General features: G+C 42.5%; 1 protein-coding gene across 1 annotated transcript in view; it reads right to left on the bottom strand.

Moving 5' to 3' along the window:
- Window positions 1-17,623, bottom strand: part of OSBPL1A (oxysterol binding protein like 1A) — a 221,228-nt gene that overhangs the window by 187,632 nt on the left and 15,973 nt on the right. Inside the window, exons 2-5 of the mRNA XM_055129610.1 lie at window positions 13,375-13,562; window positions 13,013-13,189; window positions 5,177-5,262; window positions 1,764-1,838 (exon numbers count right to left, since the gene is read on the bottom strand). Of these exons, the coding sequence (XP_054985585.1) occupies window positions 1,764-1,838; window positions 5,177-5,262; window positions 13,013-13,133 (282 nt within the window). The 5' untranslated portion in view covers window positions 13,134-13,189; window positions 13,375-13,562. The remainder of the gene's footprint in view (window positions 1-1,763; window positions 1,839-5,176; window positions 5,263-13,012; window positions 13,190-13,374; window positions 13,563-17,623) is intronic.

The raw sequence follows: 17,623 nt of genomic DNA on the forward strand, positions 1-17,623 counted from the left end.
GATGAGCAGAGCACAGAAAAAGGAACTAATATGCTCTAGGTGGAGTACGGTGGTGGACAGTCAGACCTGTGCTTGTGGAAGAGACAAAAATGAAAGGTGCTAGTTCCCTGAGAGGGAGATAAGGCTAACAGCATTGTTAGGATATATAGAAAAAAAAACTATAATACAATGGGAAATGAACACATGTGCTCAGAAAATTTGAGAGAGCAAAGCTTCCATCCAGCTGCAAAAAGTCAGGAAATAATGAACGGAGATTTGCATCTGAACTGCGCTTTCAAGACTGTGGAATTTAGAGAAGTGGAAGCAAGGGCAAGGAAGTTCCTTAGGTACGTAGAAAAGACTGTGAAGTGTGGGTGACGCAGGGAACAACAAGTGCACCTCTGGGTCAGGCAAATGAGTTATTTGCAGCTCAGTTTTGAACCCCTGAACGTGTAAACATAACAATTTACCTCCTACCTTTACTGTTTCACTATTTCACTCTAAAAGGCACAGTTCCTCAGTTGAGTAAGACAGGTTCACAATAGTCAACATACGACCATATAGTCCCAAGAAGTACACAATGTACTATTCAAACATCTATTAGCACTCGGGCCAATTTGTGATATCTAAAATTTTAATTAAAAGAGTAAAACCACATAAAGTCATTTTTCAACTCATGATACAGTCACATAAGCCATCTGATTGGGTCACTATCACTGTCATCTCATTGCTCATCGATTTGCTCTAGTGGGCACCAGTAACGTCTCCATCATAAGACTCGTTGTTACTGTTTTTGGCATATCAAATACGCCTGGTAGCTTGCCAGGCTCTGCTATGCAGGTGAGATACTCTCGGTAGCTTGCCAGGCTCTCTGAGAGGGGAGGAGGAATCGAATCCGAGTCAGCTGCATGCAAGGCAAATGCCCTACCTTCTGTGCTATCGCTCCAGCCCATCTGATTGGGTAATTATATAAAAAATAAATATAAATAAAACCTTTAGAAATCCTGGTGGACATGATCAATAATCAGAAGAAATAAGACCTACTCCTTAAGTCACAGTTTACCAATTCACTCAAATTTTTAAAAATTAAGAAAAAATAGGGGTGAGGCAACTTTTGGTTTTGGTACTAATAATGAGATAAGCACTTATAATCAGAGACTGACAATTCTGGAGGGGAAAACAATGGTGCTAAGTGGGTGTCACAATATTACTAAAACTAACCATATCATGGTACTGAATACCCACTAACAAACAACACATTGAGAGGCATTCAGAGGAGGAACTAGAACTTGAGGGAAGAATGTCACAAGTGTCCAACCCTCTGGCCAAAGGCCTGTCCAGCCTCCCAGGACAGCAGGACGGAGCTGGCCCAGCCCGGGGACACAGAAGCAGGGCCTGAATGAGCACCTATCAGGGGTGCCAGGATTTCAGGTCCAACGATTTTCCTTAGTACTTTTAAGCTCACAGTTCTGCCCTAAGAACTTGTGATCTTTTGGCTCTAAACTTTGGTTTTTGTAACTTTGTTAAGAGTTTTCCAGTTGCTATTTCTATTGTTAAAAAAGAGAAACCATTTGTAACTAGTCTTTTAATTATTTTACTTGGGGGGCCAGAGAGAGTTTTGGATTCACCCCCTCCATTGTGCTGAAAATGCCTGGAAACACCCTAGAAATGCCAGGACAGAGACCCCAAACACAGAGCCAGGCGTGGCCCCTGAGCACTGGGTAGGGCTAAAACAACAAAACAAATGTGTCACTAGCAAGTACTGAACCAAGAACCCTTTTCACCTTTCGCCCTGTGAAAGCAGCACGATGAAGTGGTGTGTCTCCCATGTCATTTAGTACATTTACTTCTGCACCAGCCTAGTAAACAAGAAAAAAACTGTAAGCATCTTCCACATAAATACGCAACAGAAAAATTAATTCCTTACAAATATTTTTTAAAAATTTAAGTTGTTGGACTAAAAACCTTTTTATTTATTTATTTTAGTTTATTGAATCACCATGAGAAGTTACAAAGCTTTCAGGTTTAAGTCTCAGTCATACAATGATCAAATACCTATCCCTTCACCAGTGCACACTTCTCACCACCAAGAACCGTAGCATACCCCATCCCACCCCTCCCCCTGCCTGTGTGACAGATGATTTCCACTTTAACCTCTCTCTACTTTGATTACATTCCATATTTTGACAAAAAACCCACCGTTATTATTCGGAACTTTCACCCAACAGTCAGACCTACCAAAAAGGCATCAATAGATAATTTGTTTTCTATTGCCGACGAGGGTGAAATTTTGGAATTCTGATATTTTAATAATTAGGTCTGGAGGGATTTCTGCCAAAAGCCGCTGGGTTCCGAGATTCCTTTGTGTGCCTCTGGGATCATGGCCATTAAGGAGCTCAATAAGTAGCTAGAGAAACTGTTCATGGGTGGCAGCTTGGGGTCTGCTCAAGGCGGGGGAGAAGAGCCTAAAAGCCTTTTTCAAAAGGCACTGTACCAAGTAGGAGACTAATACCCAAGAATAGTAGAAATAAGTACCAGGAGGTTGACTCCATGGCTTGGAAGCTGGCCTCACATTCTGGGCAACTCAGAGAAGGGAACACCTTCTCTGAGTTGCCCAGAATGTGGTCGGAGGCCATTCGGGGAAAGGGTGATGCGTGCCGAATGTAGACTAGAGACTGAACACAATGGCCACTCAACACCTTTATTGCAAACCACAACACCTAATTAGAGAGAGAGAAAACAAAAGGGAATACCCTGCCACAGTGGCAGGGTGGGGTGGAGGGAGATGGGATTGGGGAGGGTAGGAGGGATGCTGGCTTTACTGGTGGTGGAGAATGGGCACTGGTGAAGGGATGGGTTCTCGAACTTTGTATGAGGGAAACATGAGCACAAAAATGTATAAATCTGTAACTGTACCCTCATGGTGATTCACTAATTAAAAATAAATAATTTTTTTAAAAAGACACTGTACCCTAAAATTTAGACAAATTCACTCTATTTTTAATATACCTATAATTTTAAAAAGAACTATCTTTGAATGAAAGACCTGTGGATGAAATATTTTTTTTCAACGAATGAATGCATTTTTTCTCAACAAGTTTAGTAAATTTGAATGGGGGGAATTACATCATTTAAGTGCCCATGCAATTTTAAGACCAACCCAATTTCAAATATATAATTTTTTTTCTTTTTTTAAATAACAGAATTGAAAATAGTCTTTAAGTAACACAGTACTCTATAATACTCTTGACTTGGAATATACTTTGATTTGGAATATACTTTGGTTACTTTTATTTGGCAGGGGAGGAGGCACACCCAGCAATGTTCAGGGGTTACTTCTGGCTCTGCACTCAGGAATCACTCCTGGCAGTGACTGGGGGACCATATGAGATGTGGGGATTGAACCCAGGTCAGCCACGTGCAAGGCAACCACTTATCCACTATACTATCTCTCTGCTCCCACTTTGGTTACTTTTCAACCTATTATACTCAAATTGAAAATCTTCATTAATTCATATTTCTATTTTATCAATTTTTTTTCTTTTGGGGTCACACCTGGCAATGCTCAGGGGTTACTTCTGGCAGTGCTCGGGGGGCCATATGGGATGCTGGGAATCGAACCCAGGTCGGCCACGTGCAAGGCAAAAGCCCTACCCGCTGTGCTATCGCTCCAGCCCCTATTTTTTCAATTTTAAAAAAGCCATTAATATAAGGCAAAATGACTGAATGTATGAAATAATTTCACATTAGTTGAGCAGGTGACCTAAATTCATATAGACTAAAGAATAAGTAAATGCATTTATTGATGAGACTCTGCTTTAAAAAAAGACATTATGGCTCAATTGGCTATGACACAGATTTCCAAACAGGAATATTATACTAATTTCAAAAATTAAAGTCACACTACATTAAACTAAAAAGCTTTTGCACAGCAAGAGATACAGTGACCAGAATCCAAAGACTATCCACAGAATGGGAAAGGATATTTACACAATACCCATCAGATAAGGGGTTGATATCAATGGTATATAAAGCACTGGTTGAACTCTACAAGAAGAAAACATCCAACCCCATCAAAAAATGGGGCGAAGAAATGAACAGAAACTTTACCAAGGAAGAAATACGAATGGCCAAAAGGCACATGAAAAAATGCTCTGCATCACTAATCATCAGAGAGATGCAGATCAAAACAACCATGAGATACCACCTCACACCACAGAGACTGGCACACATCCAAAAGAACAAAAGCAACCGCTGTTGGAGAGGATGTGGGGAGAAAGGGACCCTTCTACACTGCTGGTGGGAATGCCGGCTAGTTCAGCCCTTTTGGAAAACAGTATGGACGACTCTCAGAAAACTAGAGGTTGAGCTCCCATTTGACCCAGCAATACCACTGCTGGGAATATATCCCAGAGAGGCAAAAAAGTACAATCGAAACAACATCTGCACATGTATGTTCATCGCAGCACTGTTTACAATAGCCAGAATCTGGAAAAAACCCGAATGCCCCAAAACGGATGACTGGTTGAGGAAACTTTGGTACATCTATACAATGGAATACTATGCAGCTGTTAGAAAAAAGGAAGTCAAGAATTTTGTAGTTAAGTGGATGGGCATGAAAAGTTTCATGCTGAGTGAAATGAGTCAGAAAGAGAGAGACAGACATAGAAAGACTGCACTCATCTATGGTATATAGAATATTAGAGTGGGAGACTAATACCCAAGAACCGTAGAAATAAGTACCAGGAGGTTGACCCCATGGCTTCTCGGCTGGCCTCACGTTCCGGGGAAAGGGCAACTCAGAGAAGCGATCACCAACTACATTGTAGTTGAAGGCCATGTGGGGGAAAGGAGTTGCGGGCTGAATGAGGGCTAGAGACTGAACACAGCGGCCGCTCAACACCTTTATTGCAAACCACAACAGCTAATTAGAGAGAGAGAACAGAAGGGAATGCCCTGCCACAGTGGCAGGGTGGGGTGGGGGGGAGATGGGAGTGGGGAGGGTGGGAGGGACGCCGGGTTTACGGGTGGTGGAGAATGGGCACTGGTGAAGGGATGGGTTCCCGAACTTTGTATGAGGGAAGTATAAGCACAAAAGTGTATAAATCTGTAACTGTACCCTCACGGTGATTCTCTAATTAAAAATAAATAAATTATAAAAAAAAAAAAAAAAAAAAAATTAAAGTCACAGATATACCTTTAACAGATCCTGAACCACTTGTCTATGTCCAAAATAGCATGCAAGATGAAGAGGTGTCCAGCCTAAATTAGACTTACTTCTTCCTAAAGAGATAAAGAATGTTTGTTATTTACTTAACTTTTCAACAAAATTCATTCCACCATGCAAGTCACTTTTGGACAATGGACAACAGCCACCCTTCACACTGTCTGATGAACAATTGGCAAATGACAGTGACAGCATGAGTAAGCAGTTTCACTCGGACGATGGATCAGAAGTCACAGCACCAGGTTTCTCCGCTGTCTTCTTACCTCAATGGCCCGTTCCCGACAGTGGGAAAGAAGCACGATGGCAGTTACAGCCAAACGAGACAAACCAGCAGCCCATCAGAAGCTGGCTCTGAGTTTCTGTTAAACCATTTTGCCATCAGCTAGCATAGATGTGGTTCTCCCGGCTAAATACTTCTTTTCCTGTTCCCCATTTCTTCCTTGTTACTGTTTTATTGACTGGGGACTCCACTCTGGCTGAGGCTGCAGCTTTGCAGGGGTGCTCACTGGAGATTACACACATCTGGCTGTGGTGGTCAGAGATAGCACACTTTGCTGTAGCAGCAGGAATTCCAGGAGCAGGGTCAGAAGGACAGTTCTTGGGCACAGGGGGCCGTGTCAGGGTTGAAACTCAGCCTCCAGCCTACAAGGCAGGTGAGCCACCACAGAATAACTCCACTATGCTGCATAGGATATGCAAAGCAATTTCCTTGAAAACCTGTACCAAGTTAGAAGGGGAGAGGACAATGGAAACTGATAAAGGATCTTTCCCTACAACAAGCGGAAAGCTTTGCAAAGACTGAAAAGAGTTTTGGCTTCAGAGTAAAATCTCAGCTAATGAGGATATTGGCTTACCAGTGAGGAAGGTTTAAATAAATAGGTAGCAGGAACCCAAATGGGAAGCAATGAAATGTTAGATCCTAACGGCAGAGCTAGGGAAAGGGAGAAAACAGCAGAGTACTGTGAAATCTGAAGCTGTAACAGAAAATGCAGCCAACAAAGGAAAAGGAAGGGAAGCACACTAGTTCATAGCTGAGAGTTCCAAGAGCTGAACCAAACATCTGATCAGGCGGCAAAGGACACAGGCCCTCATATGCCTGAAGCCCACCTCCCTGGAGGGTCTGTAAACACTAGGTGCTACACGGGGGTGTTTGGGGATGTAGGGGAAACTGGAGACTTAATGGCTGCGCTTGTCTCCCAGATTTTCAGTGCGGAGTATTAAAAGCTTTGGCCACCAACCTTGGAACTCCCCAGCTTCCCGGGCCACTGCTACAGTCAATGTGTCCCCTGACATGTGCCCATACACCCACATGCTTCCTCTCAGAGGAGCCTCTAGAAAAAACCAACTCACATCCTGGAGCCTTGGGTTATTTTGTGGAATATTTATTTCCCTTTAGCCTCCGTCCTCAACTGAAACTGAGCTTTTACTGATGAATGTAATTTTCTTCTGGGGCTGGAGAGACAGTACAAGAGGTAAGACACTTGCCTCGAGGGCTGCAACCCTGCTTCAAATCCCAGGTCCTACATGTGGTTCCCCGAACACTGCTAGGGTCACTTCCAAGAGCACAAAGCCAGGAGTAATTACACCCTGAGCAATTCTGGATGTGGCCCAAATGCCTCCTTCCTCCAAACTAAGGCAATCATTTTCCTCTCCCCCTCAGATGAAGTAACTTTCCGCTTTCCTCTCCATCCTGGAGATTCCTACACACCCTCTGGGCTTCACCAAACAGAAACAACATAAACCTCTGATTCAAAACGCAGGGTCTCCTTTGGTCAGTGAGTTCCCTCATGTTACGATCCCTGAGACTTTTGCCGGTAACTCACAGCTATGGTTCCCCCCAGCACCTTCCCTGTTCCATCTACCTGTCCCGGGAGGGCTTGCTCCTCAAATAACTCAAGGCAACCACCCATTCCTGAGACCATCCAATGGGAGGGGACTTCCTATTTAAGATCCTGGGCTGTTTCCTGTCGTCCCTCAATCCCCATACACTTTGCCTATGCTCAGTGTTTGGTGGTACCCAGTTTCCAGAGCTAGTACCTGAAGGCCACTGCCATGTCAGCACAAAAAAGCCTGCTTTCCACAAACTCACCACTCTCCAGCTTGTTCACTCAGGCCAACTCCAGACCTGTCCAACTTCATCAGTCCTTGAGTACTAAATCACTTTCCCTGTATGTAAGTACCACCCTCCCCCGAGTTTACTTCCTTCAATAAATCCCAACACATACTGCTTGATTCTTGAATTTAACTTTTCTTCCCTTTTTTTGGGGGGGGGCCACACCCAGTGGTAATCAGGGCTGACTCATGGCCCTGTTTCTTTGCCAAATTTTCTTTATGTTTATCAAGCAGCCTAGATAAGCTGATCCTGATAAATACAGCAGCTCCATTTGTCCTTAATCATGTCAGGCTGCTGAATGATGGTACAGAAAAGGACCAGGAAAACCCTGAAGACTGGCCTCACACTTCAGCCACAGCCGCGATACTGCTTGAGAATAATGCCCGACTTAAAATGCCCAACTCAAGTGTCTCTCCTGTCTTCCATGAGATATTCCAATCATTTACTGTTCTCAAGCCTTTTAACCCAATACTTTAGAATTCTCTGGGCTTCCAAATATGTTACCTACCATATTTATTGGTATTCTTCCACCCTTTCTTCTTCAAGTCTAAAGTTATCACTCTTTCAACCTCCTGAACCCCACTCCATCATGCTTCCTGGGCACTCCCCTTTTTCCTTTCTCTTTCACCATCAGTTGTAAATAGGAATAAGTAAACACTCACGAAACTCCTCCAATCCTGTGCTCTTTACCAGCAGTAATTCTCACTCTTCACTGAACTTTCCACCTCATTCCTTTCCATCAGCGACACCAACTGTGCACTAGATTCTTCTCCTCCGTCTAATCAATGAATGCCTTCAATGAGTCCCAAGGGTGCATCTCAGTGGCCACCTCACTGGCACTGAACAGCATGGGGCAGCACAGCCCATGTCCCTCCCCTGTTCCCTGGAACTCCTTCCAGAACCCTTTGGCTACTCTTTGTTCTCTGCTTAGTCCTTCCTTGTTGGTGTCTCCTATACAGAATCTCTCATTCCTTTCCCACTACTTTGCTTATACACCTTTGACAACCACTGTATCACTGTCATCCTGTTGTTCATCGATCTGCTCAAGCAGGCACCAGTAACATCTCCATTGTAAGACTTGTTACTGTTTTTTGCACATGGAATACGCCACGGGTACAATAAAATCCCTATTTCCAGTCTTCCATTGGGCACCCCTTTTGTTTGTTTGGGTTTGTTTTGTAGAATGAGATAAAATTGCACTCAAGTACAAAGCTGAACTCACCTGTCAACTTTGTATAGACACGCCTAAACACTGCTGCCCCTACTGATCTGTTTCCATAACCAACTGTTCCATTTGTCAAGTCAGAAATAAGCTTCATTCTTGCCTGCTTTCTCCTGAGTACCCTGCACACTCAGGTCTACTGATTACATCTTCTAAGTCTTAATTATATCTAGACTTTTCTCTGTAACCATTACCCCTACTCCTATATAATTCATAATCTCTCTTCTAGACTGTAACATAATCCCTTTTCATATAAGCCATAATCTCACCTCTAAATTACAATCGCAAGTTCTAAACTGTTCATATCTAGTGTTTCCAAATGGAATTCTGAATCAAGAAATAAAAATTCTAAAATCCTAAATTAGTCTTGAAATACTTTACATTCTTTATACTCTTTGCAACTTGTCATGGATATCAAAAATGCTTCACAAGGGGATATGATGCTGCCCAATAGGTCAACCAGTACCTGCGAGGCGAGTGCATCGGCAGCCTGATGGTGCCTTCAGGCTTCCTGATACCCCAAACTGCTGCTGTGCCTCTGGCTGGACCCCAACAACTTGGGATCAAACTTGATCCCAAGAAATTAAATGGCCAAAAGTTAGGTATGTGGGAGTCACGCCCACAAACCACCTCCGGCTCAGCTATATAAGCTCAATTATATGCCTTGTTTCAGAAACTCATAAATAAATCTGGAAAGAGATCAAAATCAGGTCATTTAAGCGCATTAATGGCAATGAATCAGAGACTCACAAATGAATCTCAGAAGAGAGCAGCACACCGCAGAGATGTCTCCCTACCCCTCACCAGTCTGACTACATTGAGGCACCTTGGAGGGAGAGACAGGTATGTCCCTCCGCCTGCCTCAAATGAAACCCAGCAGCCACAAACCTCCAGAATCCAATCACAAGGCTCACGGGCCAACCTTCACAGGCTCTTCCCGATTTCCCTATGCATGAGAATGAATCCGCTGAAAACCCAGGTATGCTGGACCAGTGACTAAAAATTCCAGGATTCACAGAGTCAGGGATGGGCGACCTCCCCCCGACTCCCCACCCTTCCCAGTCCCTGGCAGTCATGCCCAAGAGCCACCTGTGGGCACCATTTAACTGCATTAATGGCCATGATTCAGAGACTCAAAAGTGAATCTCAGAAGAGAGCAGCATGCCACGGAGGCCTCTGGACCCCAAATATTTAAAAAATTTTAGAATTCCGGGAGTGCTTGGCTGCTTTTGTGGTCTCACAATATCTCATACTATTCATAATAAGCAATACAAAATAAATTATTTAGCATCTGCCTATGGGGCAGGCTCGGGTGATGGTGGGAAAATTCGAAATAATGGTGGTGGCAAGGTATAATGGTGGTGGGATTGGTGTTGAAATGCTGAATATAAACAATTATTGTGAACAACTTTATGAAAACTAAATTTAAAAAACAAATTAGGGGCTGGAGCCATAGCACAGCACGGAGGGCGTTTGCCTTGCACGCGACTGACCTAGGCTCAAATAATAGTACTTCTACATTAATTAATTAAAACATAACACCATGGACCAGAGACGATAGCACAGTGGGCAGAACACCTGCCTTGCATGAGGCTAACCCAGATCTGACCCCCACCACCACAGAGTACCCCGCACCCCGCTAGAATTGATCCCTAGAGCCAGGAGAAAGCCCTGATATACCTGGGTGTGGCCCCAAACAAAATAAAATCACTACAAATGAACAAGAATTATCAAGTCTAGGAATATTTTCTAAGTACTGTACCCTGTGTCAGTTAAGGCACTGGAAACACAAGCATTTAGGACTGGTATTTAAGTAACTTTACATTCAGACTTTCTAGTTAAGTGGTAGTGTTCACAGGCTCACTTGTTGACATTGTCAGTTTGTGTTCTTAACTCCCAAAACTGTTTGTTTCTTGGCACACACTCATAGAATTTATATGAAGTTCATGCTGTACTCAAACATACTTTAAGTTTGTTGACAAACTTACAAAGAACATTTCTTCCTTCACAACAGACATGAGCACAAAAGTGGGCTTGCCACAGGGCAACATGCAAAAGCAGCTGTTACTGAATGAACTCATACCCCTGATGATATGACAAAGATATCAAAGAGACTGTAAGACTAAAAGGTTTCCAGCACATTGAATGAGGGCACGGTCTGGAAGAAGTGTTAAGAGCTGTTTCTCAGCTTTCACATTTTCAAGCAGGTGACTTTCCACTCCTTAGCCAGAGGCAACCCTTGGCGAGAGGCAGGAGGGTTATGGAGGATTATCAAATGGAGATTTGAGTCTTGACATTTTTGGACTTTTTTGACATATTTTTGACAAGATAAAGACTAAGGGTCAGTCTTCTCTGAAGGATGAGTAGGATTTTTTTCAAACTTCTTTAGCACACCAAGAATCCACGCAGTCTGTAGCTTCGAACAACCAAGACAGTAATTCCTTCCCTGCTAGAGAGCTAAGACTTCCTTTTCCGAGCTGAAGGAAACCAGGGGATCTGCTGTTCTAGGAGGAAAATGTGACACAACAGAAAACCATTTCCCTTTGAGACAAAGGATATCGGGAAAGAAAAGGGCAGAAGATCAGACACACAAGCTCCAGCACAGAAGCCCAGAGGGAAAGAGAGATCTAGGGCAAGCTAGAAGGCCACTTACCCTAGCTCTGATCTGAAAATCAGCCTTATCAAAGTGACCACTGCAGTGTAGACAGAGAGAAGGACAAATACTGGCTAGGAAGCTGTGCTTTTGATTCCCCCATTCCTCTCCTGCACCTTTAGTCAAGGAGGAATGTAGCTGAGCTAAACAAACAAGTCCACAATAGGTGAAAGATGGAAGATGGTAACAGAGGTTCAGAATGACACAGAGTCTCAAGGTTAGGACTGGGAGGAGGCTTGGAGCACCTGTTTTACATCTGCAAACCCGATTTCTATTCCCAGAGCACTGGCAGGAATGGTCCAAGCCCCACCCCAAACTAAGAAAAAGAAAGAGGGGAAAAAGATGCCTAGGTGAGTGCCCAATACATGGCAAAATGAAAGCCTGCACTTGACTCTTACCTCCAAGTGCTTTACAGGTGCTTACGCAGCTCTAGGGGGAAAGAACCAGGTATGAACACAGCAAGGCTCAACTTGATGCTTTCAGGGGAGTGGAGAGGGCAGAAAGTATTGGTTTAGGGGGTTGTTGGTTTTGGTTTTGGGGCCCCACATGGTGGTGCTCAGGGCTTATCCCTGACTCTACATTCAAGGATTGCTCCTAGCAGTGCTTAGGGATGTATGTGGCATAGGGTTTGAATGGGATTCCACTGCATGTAAGACAAGTACTATCCCTATACTTTGGCTCCAGCCCCTTATCTTGATATTTAAATACCATCTATAGGGTAGAGGCAGAGAGCTGGGAGGGCCTTAAAAATCAAGCCGGTATTAAAATAATAAATTAATAAATAAAAGCTACTCAGATTGAGACACCCAAAGACTGACACTTACTTTTCCACATTCCCAAATAGAGAAAGAACTTGTGAGATATCACAGTTCCGGAGGGAGGGACCCTGGGCCATACCCCTTTGTGCTCAGGGATCACTCCTGAACACTTGCCCGACCAAATGTGGTGATGGGGTCTGAGGTCGTGTGCCATTGCCTCACCGGCTGTACTGTAGCTCTGGCCTGGAGTTGTTACAAAGTAAAAGACGTTGTATTAGAAGGGGAGGAAAAGAAAACAGGCTCAAAAGACAGTACAGATTTCTCCAGAGAGGAAAGAGCCTTGTGAGGCAAACAAACAGAACTGCACACCCCAAATGGGGATGCAGGTGAATCTACCATGCAGTGTCTTAGAAAGGTGTATTTTCTGCACAAATGGGTGCCATGTATGTGCAGTCTTGATGACGAGGCACATTATGAACTGGCTGCTCTGAGTCCCCTAACACTGACCCTCCGCCCTCCAGCCCGCAGGCCCATGCCCTCGCACATGCTGTTTCTCCTACTTTGAATTCTTTCCTTCTCTTATCTTCACCCTGTGAACACCTGTACATATACCACATATGATCTTAGAATCATTTTCTCTAAGAAGTTAATCATTCAAGTTTCAAGTTAGCCAAAGCTAAAATTTAAGCTTCCCAGAGCCTGTGTATGAGGCCCCCTGACTAGTTCGCTGCAAGCTAGTTTGATTTGTTCCTCTACTACTTAATTTCAGTGCAGGCAGGGATCGTCTCCAAGGCAATTCACATAACTCTAGGCATGCAGCAAATGCTCACACCACATCTTTAAGAAGAAAACAGTTATCACAGAATACATCTTATTGATCAGGACCACTTTTATATAGCTCATAAGAATCAGGATCCATGAAAATTCTGAGAGTGCATTTCAAGTTTCCTGATGGAGGAAATAGTCCATCAAATGAGGTTCTCCCTAGAAGAAAAGGTAGACATTTATTGCATGCCAGAGCAAAAAGATAAGCATGAAACACAGAGCCTTCACAGCTTACCTTTGCAATTGATATCAGCAATAGCTTCATTCTTCCCCATGGTTTCTAATAGCTGTCTTACTTCTTCAGTGTTGCCATTTCTGGCATGGTGGAGGAGCTGCTGTTCTGTCTCTGTATTCATTTCTAGATTTTAAAAATATTGCTATTTTTGAAAATATGATAGCTTTCAGATATGACCTGTTGAAACAAAAGGGAAAGCAATCATTATTTTTTAGCAAATAAAGACAAACACAAGAGCTAGTTATAAAAATCAGTTTACAGGGCCAAAACTCGACCCTTACAGATTCTGTGATCTTTGCATTATTATCAAAGAGCATTAGACATTTGGACAATTCTTTTCTGGGGGTTGGGGAGAGACACACCTGGCGATGTTCAGGGGCTACTCCTGGCTCTGTACTCAGGAACCACTCCTGGCGGTGCTTTGGGGACCATACAGGATGCCAGGCATCTAAGCCGCGTTGGCCACGGGCAAGGGAAGCGCCCTACTCACTGTGCTCTCTCTCCAGCCTCACTGGGGCAATTCTTAATTTCTCAGTCTCAGTTTCCTCACCTGCAAGATACGAACACTTTTAGTAGTTGTAATATTCTATAAACAGCATTCTATCAAATGCAAAGTATTCTAGTTTTTTGTTTTGTTTTGAGATTTTTTGTTGTTATTTCTTTGCAACCACATCTAGCAGTGCTCAGAGATTACTCTTAGTAAGATTAAATACAAAAATATGTAACAATTATAAACAGTTAAAAACTCAAGGAGAAAGCACTAAAATATATTAAGCTAAACATGTCAGAGCTGAAAAGACCCTTATACAAAAACAGAGACTTCACTAATCCACTCCCAATAATGAACAAAACCATCAGACAGGAGACGAGAAAAATGAGAGACTTAAACAACACAATAAACCAATTAGATCTAACAACACATCCAGAACATGCTGTGTAATATAGCACAGGTATTTTTCCAGTACCAAAGGAACATTTTTCAAGATAGATCAAATGTTATGTCACAAATTAAGTCCTATTAGATTTTAAAATACAGCACCTAAGAATCTTCTATGAACCAGAATGGGATAAAATTAACAGCAGAAGGAATACTGAAAATTTCACAACCTTGTAGAAATTAAACAAGGTTCTTATGCAACCCACAGAGGAAGCTAGTGGGAATAAACAGCTAACAGGTCCAGAAGGAGCTGCAGAACAGGGAACAGATAAGGAGTCCAGGCTTGGCCTCAGGGAGGGAGGAGCAGTAGGAAAGCAGTGCTGAAAAATCTATTTGCAGCTTTCTGAATCTCTGCCTTCACGAGACCTGACTGAGGAGCTAGACATAGGCCTGACAAGGTTACCGGTCAGCAATTACAATGGGCAAACACCTGCAGTTCCAAGCAAGAAAGCAACAACCTACTGGCATTCTAAGCTGAGGGTGAAGATCTGCAAGCAGCCAGCAACCAGCCCCTGGTGAAAATAAAAACCACCTCCCCACTCTTCACATTGCATTTGACTGAGTGCAGGTATTCAATCAAGAGTCAGAAAGAGGACATACTACAAAAGCTAAAGAACTGGGCTCTTGTGTGCAGCTGCCCAAACTAAGGACAAGTGCAAATGAGGCAGCACTGCTCTGTACAACACAATCTCAGGTGCAGTCAGAAGCAGCCATGCCCACAGACTGTCCCTGACACGGACAAATGCAAACCCTAGGTTGTTACCAGACACAGTGAGGAAACAAAGGAGCCCACCTACATTAATGAAGTCAAGAGTCTGGAAAGTTCCCCCCCCCCCCACACACACACAAAAGAGCTCTCTAACCTCTCAATGAAAACTTCAAAATGACAATTATTAGGACATTCACCAACCTGAGTGCAACACATAAGATACTTCCAACAAGAAAAGAGTAAATGTGAGAGAAATATGAGAAAACATCCATTAGAAGTCATTAATGAAGAATACAGTAAGTAAACTAAAAACATTTTAGATGAGCTCAGCTTTAGACTGACAAAAACTGAGGAATGAATCAGTGTGCTTGAAGATAAGACAGCATGAAACCATTTAAAAAAAGAAAAGAAAAAACTTAAGATAAATGAAAATATCAGACATCTATGTGACAGCTTTAAGATAAAAAACACCTGAATTATAGAAGTACTGAAAGGAAAGAAAGAGAATGGCTACAAATTATTTGTCAAAAAAATTGTAGCCAAACTCACAAATAGATCTTGGAAGAGAAAGAGAGCAACACAACGGCAGAGATGCTTCCGGACCCTGCGCCAGGCTGTCCCATATAGGGACCCCTGGAGGGGGGTAGGGGGAGCAGGTGAGTCCTTCTGTCTGCCCCAATAGCACCCTGGGAGCCAGAACCCAATCACCACCATGCTCACAGCCCATCTCCACAGGCTCAGAATTAACCTCATCCAGGAGAATGAATCTGCTGAAAAACTCAGTTACGCAGGTTTTATGACCAAAATCTCCAGGCTCTCACAGAGTTGGGAATGGGTGACCTCCCCCCATCTCCCTTTTCTTCGGGGAGGCTGGCGGTCATACCCACAAACTGCCTCTGGCTCTATACAAGCTCATTAGCAGCCATGATCCAGAGACTCAAAAATAACTTTCTGAAAGAGAAAGAGAGCACGCCACAGAGATGCCTCCACACCCCTAAGTCACCATCCAGTTGAAAATTTAACTCTAACTCTATCACCCTATTTAAAATTTTAGAATTCCTGGAGACAACTCATATTCTGCCCCACTGATGTACCAAGAGTAGCACAGCACATCTGTAACAACATGTTAGTAATCTCTTATACAAGGGCTTAATAGCTCCAGGGTGAGAATACTCTTCACACATTTCTGTTTAAGGAAAATTTTTTGGATCATTTTTAGATCATAATTTGGATTGTTCATAACAAGCTATACAAAATAAATTATTTAGTATGTGCTTTGGGGTCAGGTTTGGGCGGTGGTAGGAAAATTCAAAATAGCACCGGTCAGATGGTATAATGGTGTTGGGATTGGTGTTGGAATATTGAATGTAATAAATTGTAAACAACTTAAAAAATAAACATTTAAAAATTCAATATATACACACATATATAGCCAAAAACTTTCCCATTCTGAGATCTGAGAAATAACACCCAAATCCAAGAATCTCTAAGAGTTCTAGAGAGCATAGCGCAAATAACAGACCAAAGAAACACTGTAATTAAAATAGCTAGAGCCAAATATATAAAGAACTCTGAGACCACCAAGATCAAAGAAAAATTTACCTATGAAGGAATTCCCATAAGACTCAAAGAAGATCTATCAAGTGAAACTCTTCAGGCCATGGTTATAGCATAACCAATAAGTTGCATGAAATAAATGCACAAATAAGAATATGCAGCTCGTTTATTATTCAAATCTAAAGGAGCAGCACAAAACTTTACAGACACCCAACAGCTAAAAAAGTTAATGGTCATTAATCTAGCTCTCTATAAAGCACGAAAGAGGCTCTTATAAAAGGCAAAGAAATCCTATCTGACTGCAGTAAGATACAAAGTACACGTAAGGGGGAAATGCAGGAGAGAAGCAACAATGACTGAAGGCTCACTTGCTTTGATACAGACTCAGCACCTCAAAGGTAAACTCAAGGCAAATATGCTCTAGGACAACTGGAGCCTGACCACTGCATAAAGCTTCAATAGCAAAATACAGGGTAAGAAAATAACAGAAAGCCAAAAAAGCAAAGTCCAACTGCACACACACCTAGGATCTATATTTTCAAATGACAAAATCATTTCAATAATTTTGCTTAATGTCAATAGCCAGAACTCACGAATACAGTTCCCAAATCAATCAGAAAACTAAAGTCAAACTTCTGCTGTTTACAAGAAACATCTGAAGTGTCACAAAATACACAAGGTTCGAAAATAAACTAACCTTAGATTATTAGGAGGCTAGAAAATAATCACATACAAATGCCCATGTACATCCGGAAATGCAATACTTAAGACAAAATAAGACTTCATATTTTAAAAGGGATAGAGATGGGCATAATGATCAGGTGATCTCAATTTCAAAAAGAATTCATGCTTATTTACATATATATACACCAAAGAGCCATCAAAATATATGACAACTGCTAACAGACCTGAAGAAAGATATTGACAGCAACACAACAGAGGTGGATTTTATCACCACAGGATATTTCAATCAAACAGACATTTAAAAAATCAACAGAGGGGGACTGGAGCAATAGTACAGCAGAAAGGGTGCTTGCCTTGCATGCAGCCAACCTGAGTTCAATCTCAGACATCCCATATGGCCCCCTGAGGACCGCTAGGAGTAATTTCTGAGTGCAGAGGCAGGAGCAATCCCTGAGCATCACTGAATGTGGCCCCAAAACAAAAACCAACACCACAAAATTCACAAAGAAACACTAGCATTAAAGGAAGAAATGGGTTTAAATTTGACGTATTAAATTCTCTATTCCCAAAAGCCAAGTATACATCCCTTCCTAGGGCTCTTAGGACATTCTCCAGGAGAGACCAGTCTGTGACACAAAATGAGTGTCCATAAAATTATTATTTAAATCACATCAAGTGCCTTCTCAAATCACAATGCTTAATGAGTTAAATAAACCACAAAAGA

Source organism: Sorex araneus, chromosome 2 (assembly GCF_027595985.1).
Source record: "Sorex araneus isolate mSorAra2 chromosome 2, mSorAra2.pri, whole genome shotgun sequence".
NCBI classification, from domain to species: domain Eukaryota; kingdom Metazoa; phylum Chordata; class Mammalia; order Eulipotyphla; family Soricidae; genus Sorex; species Sorex araneus.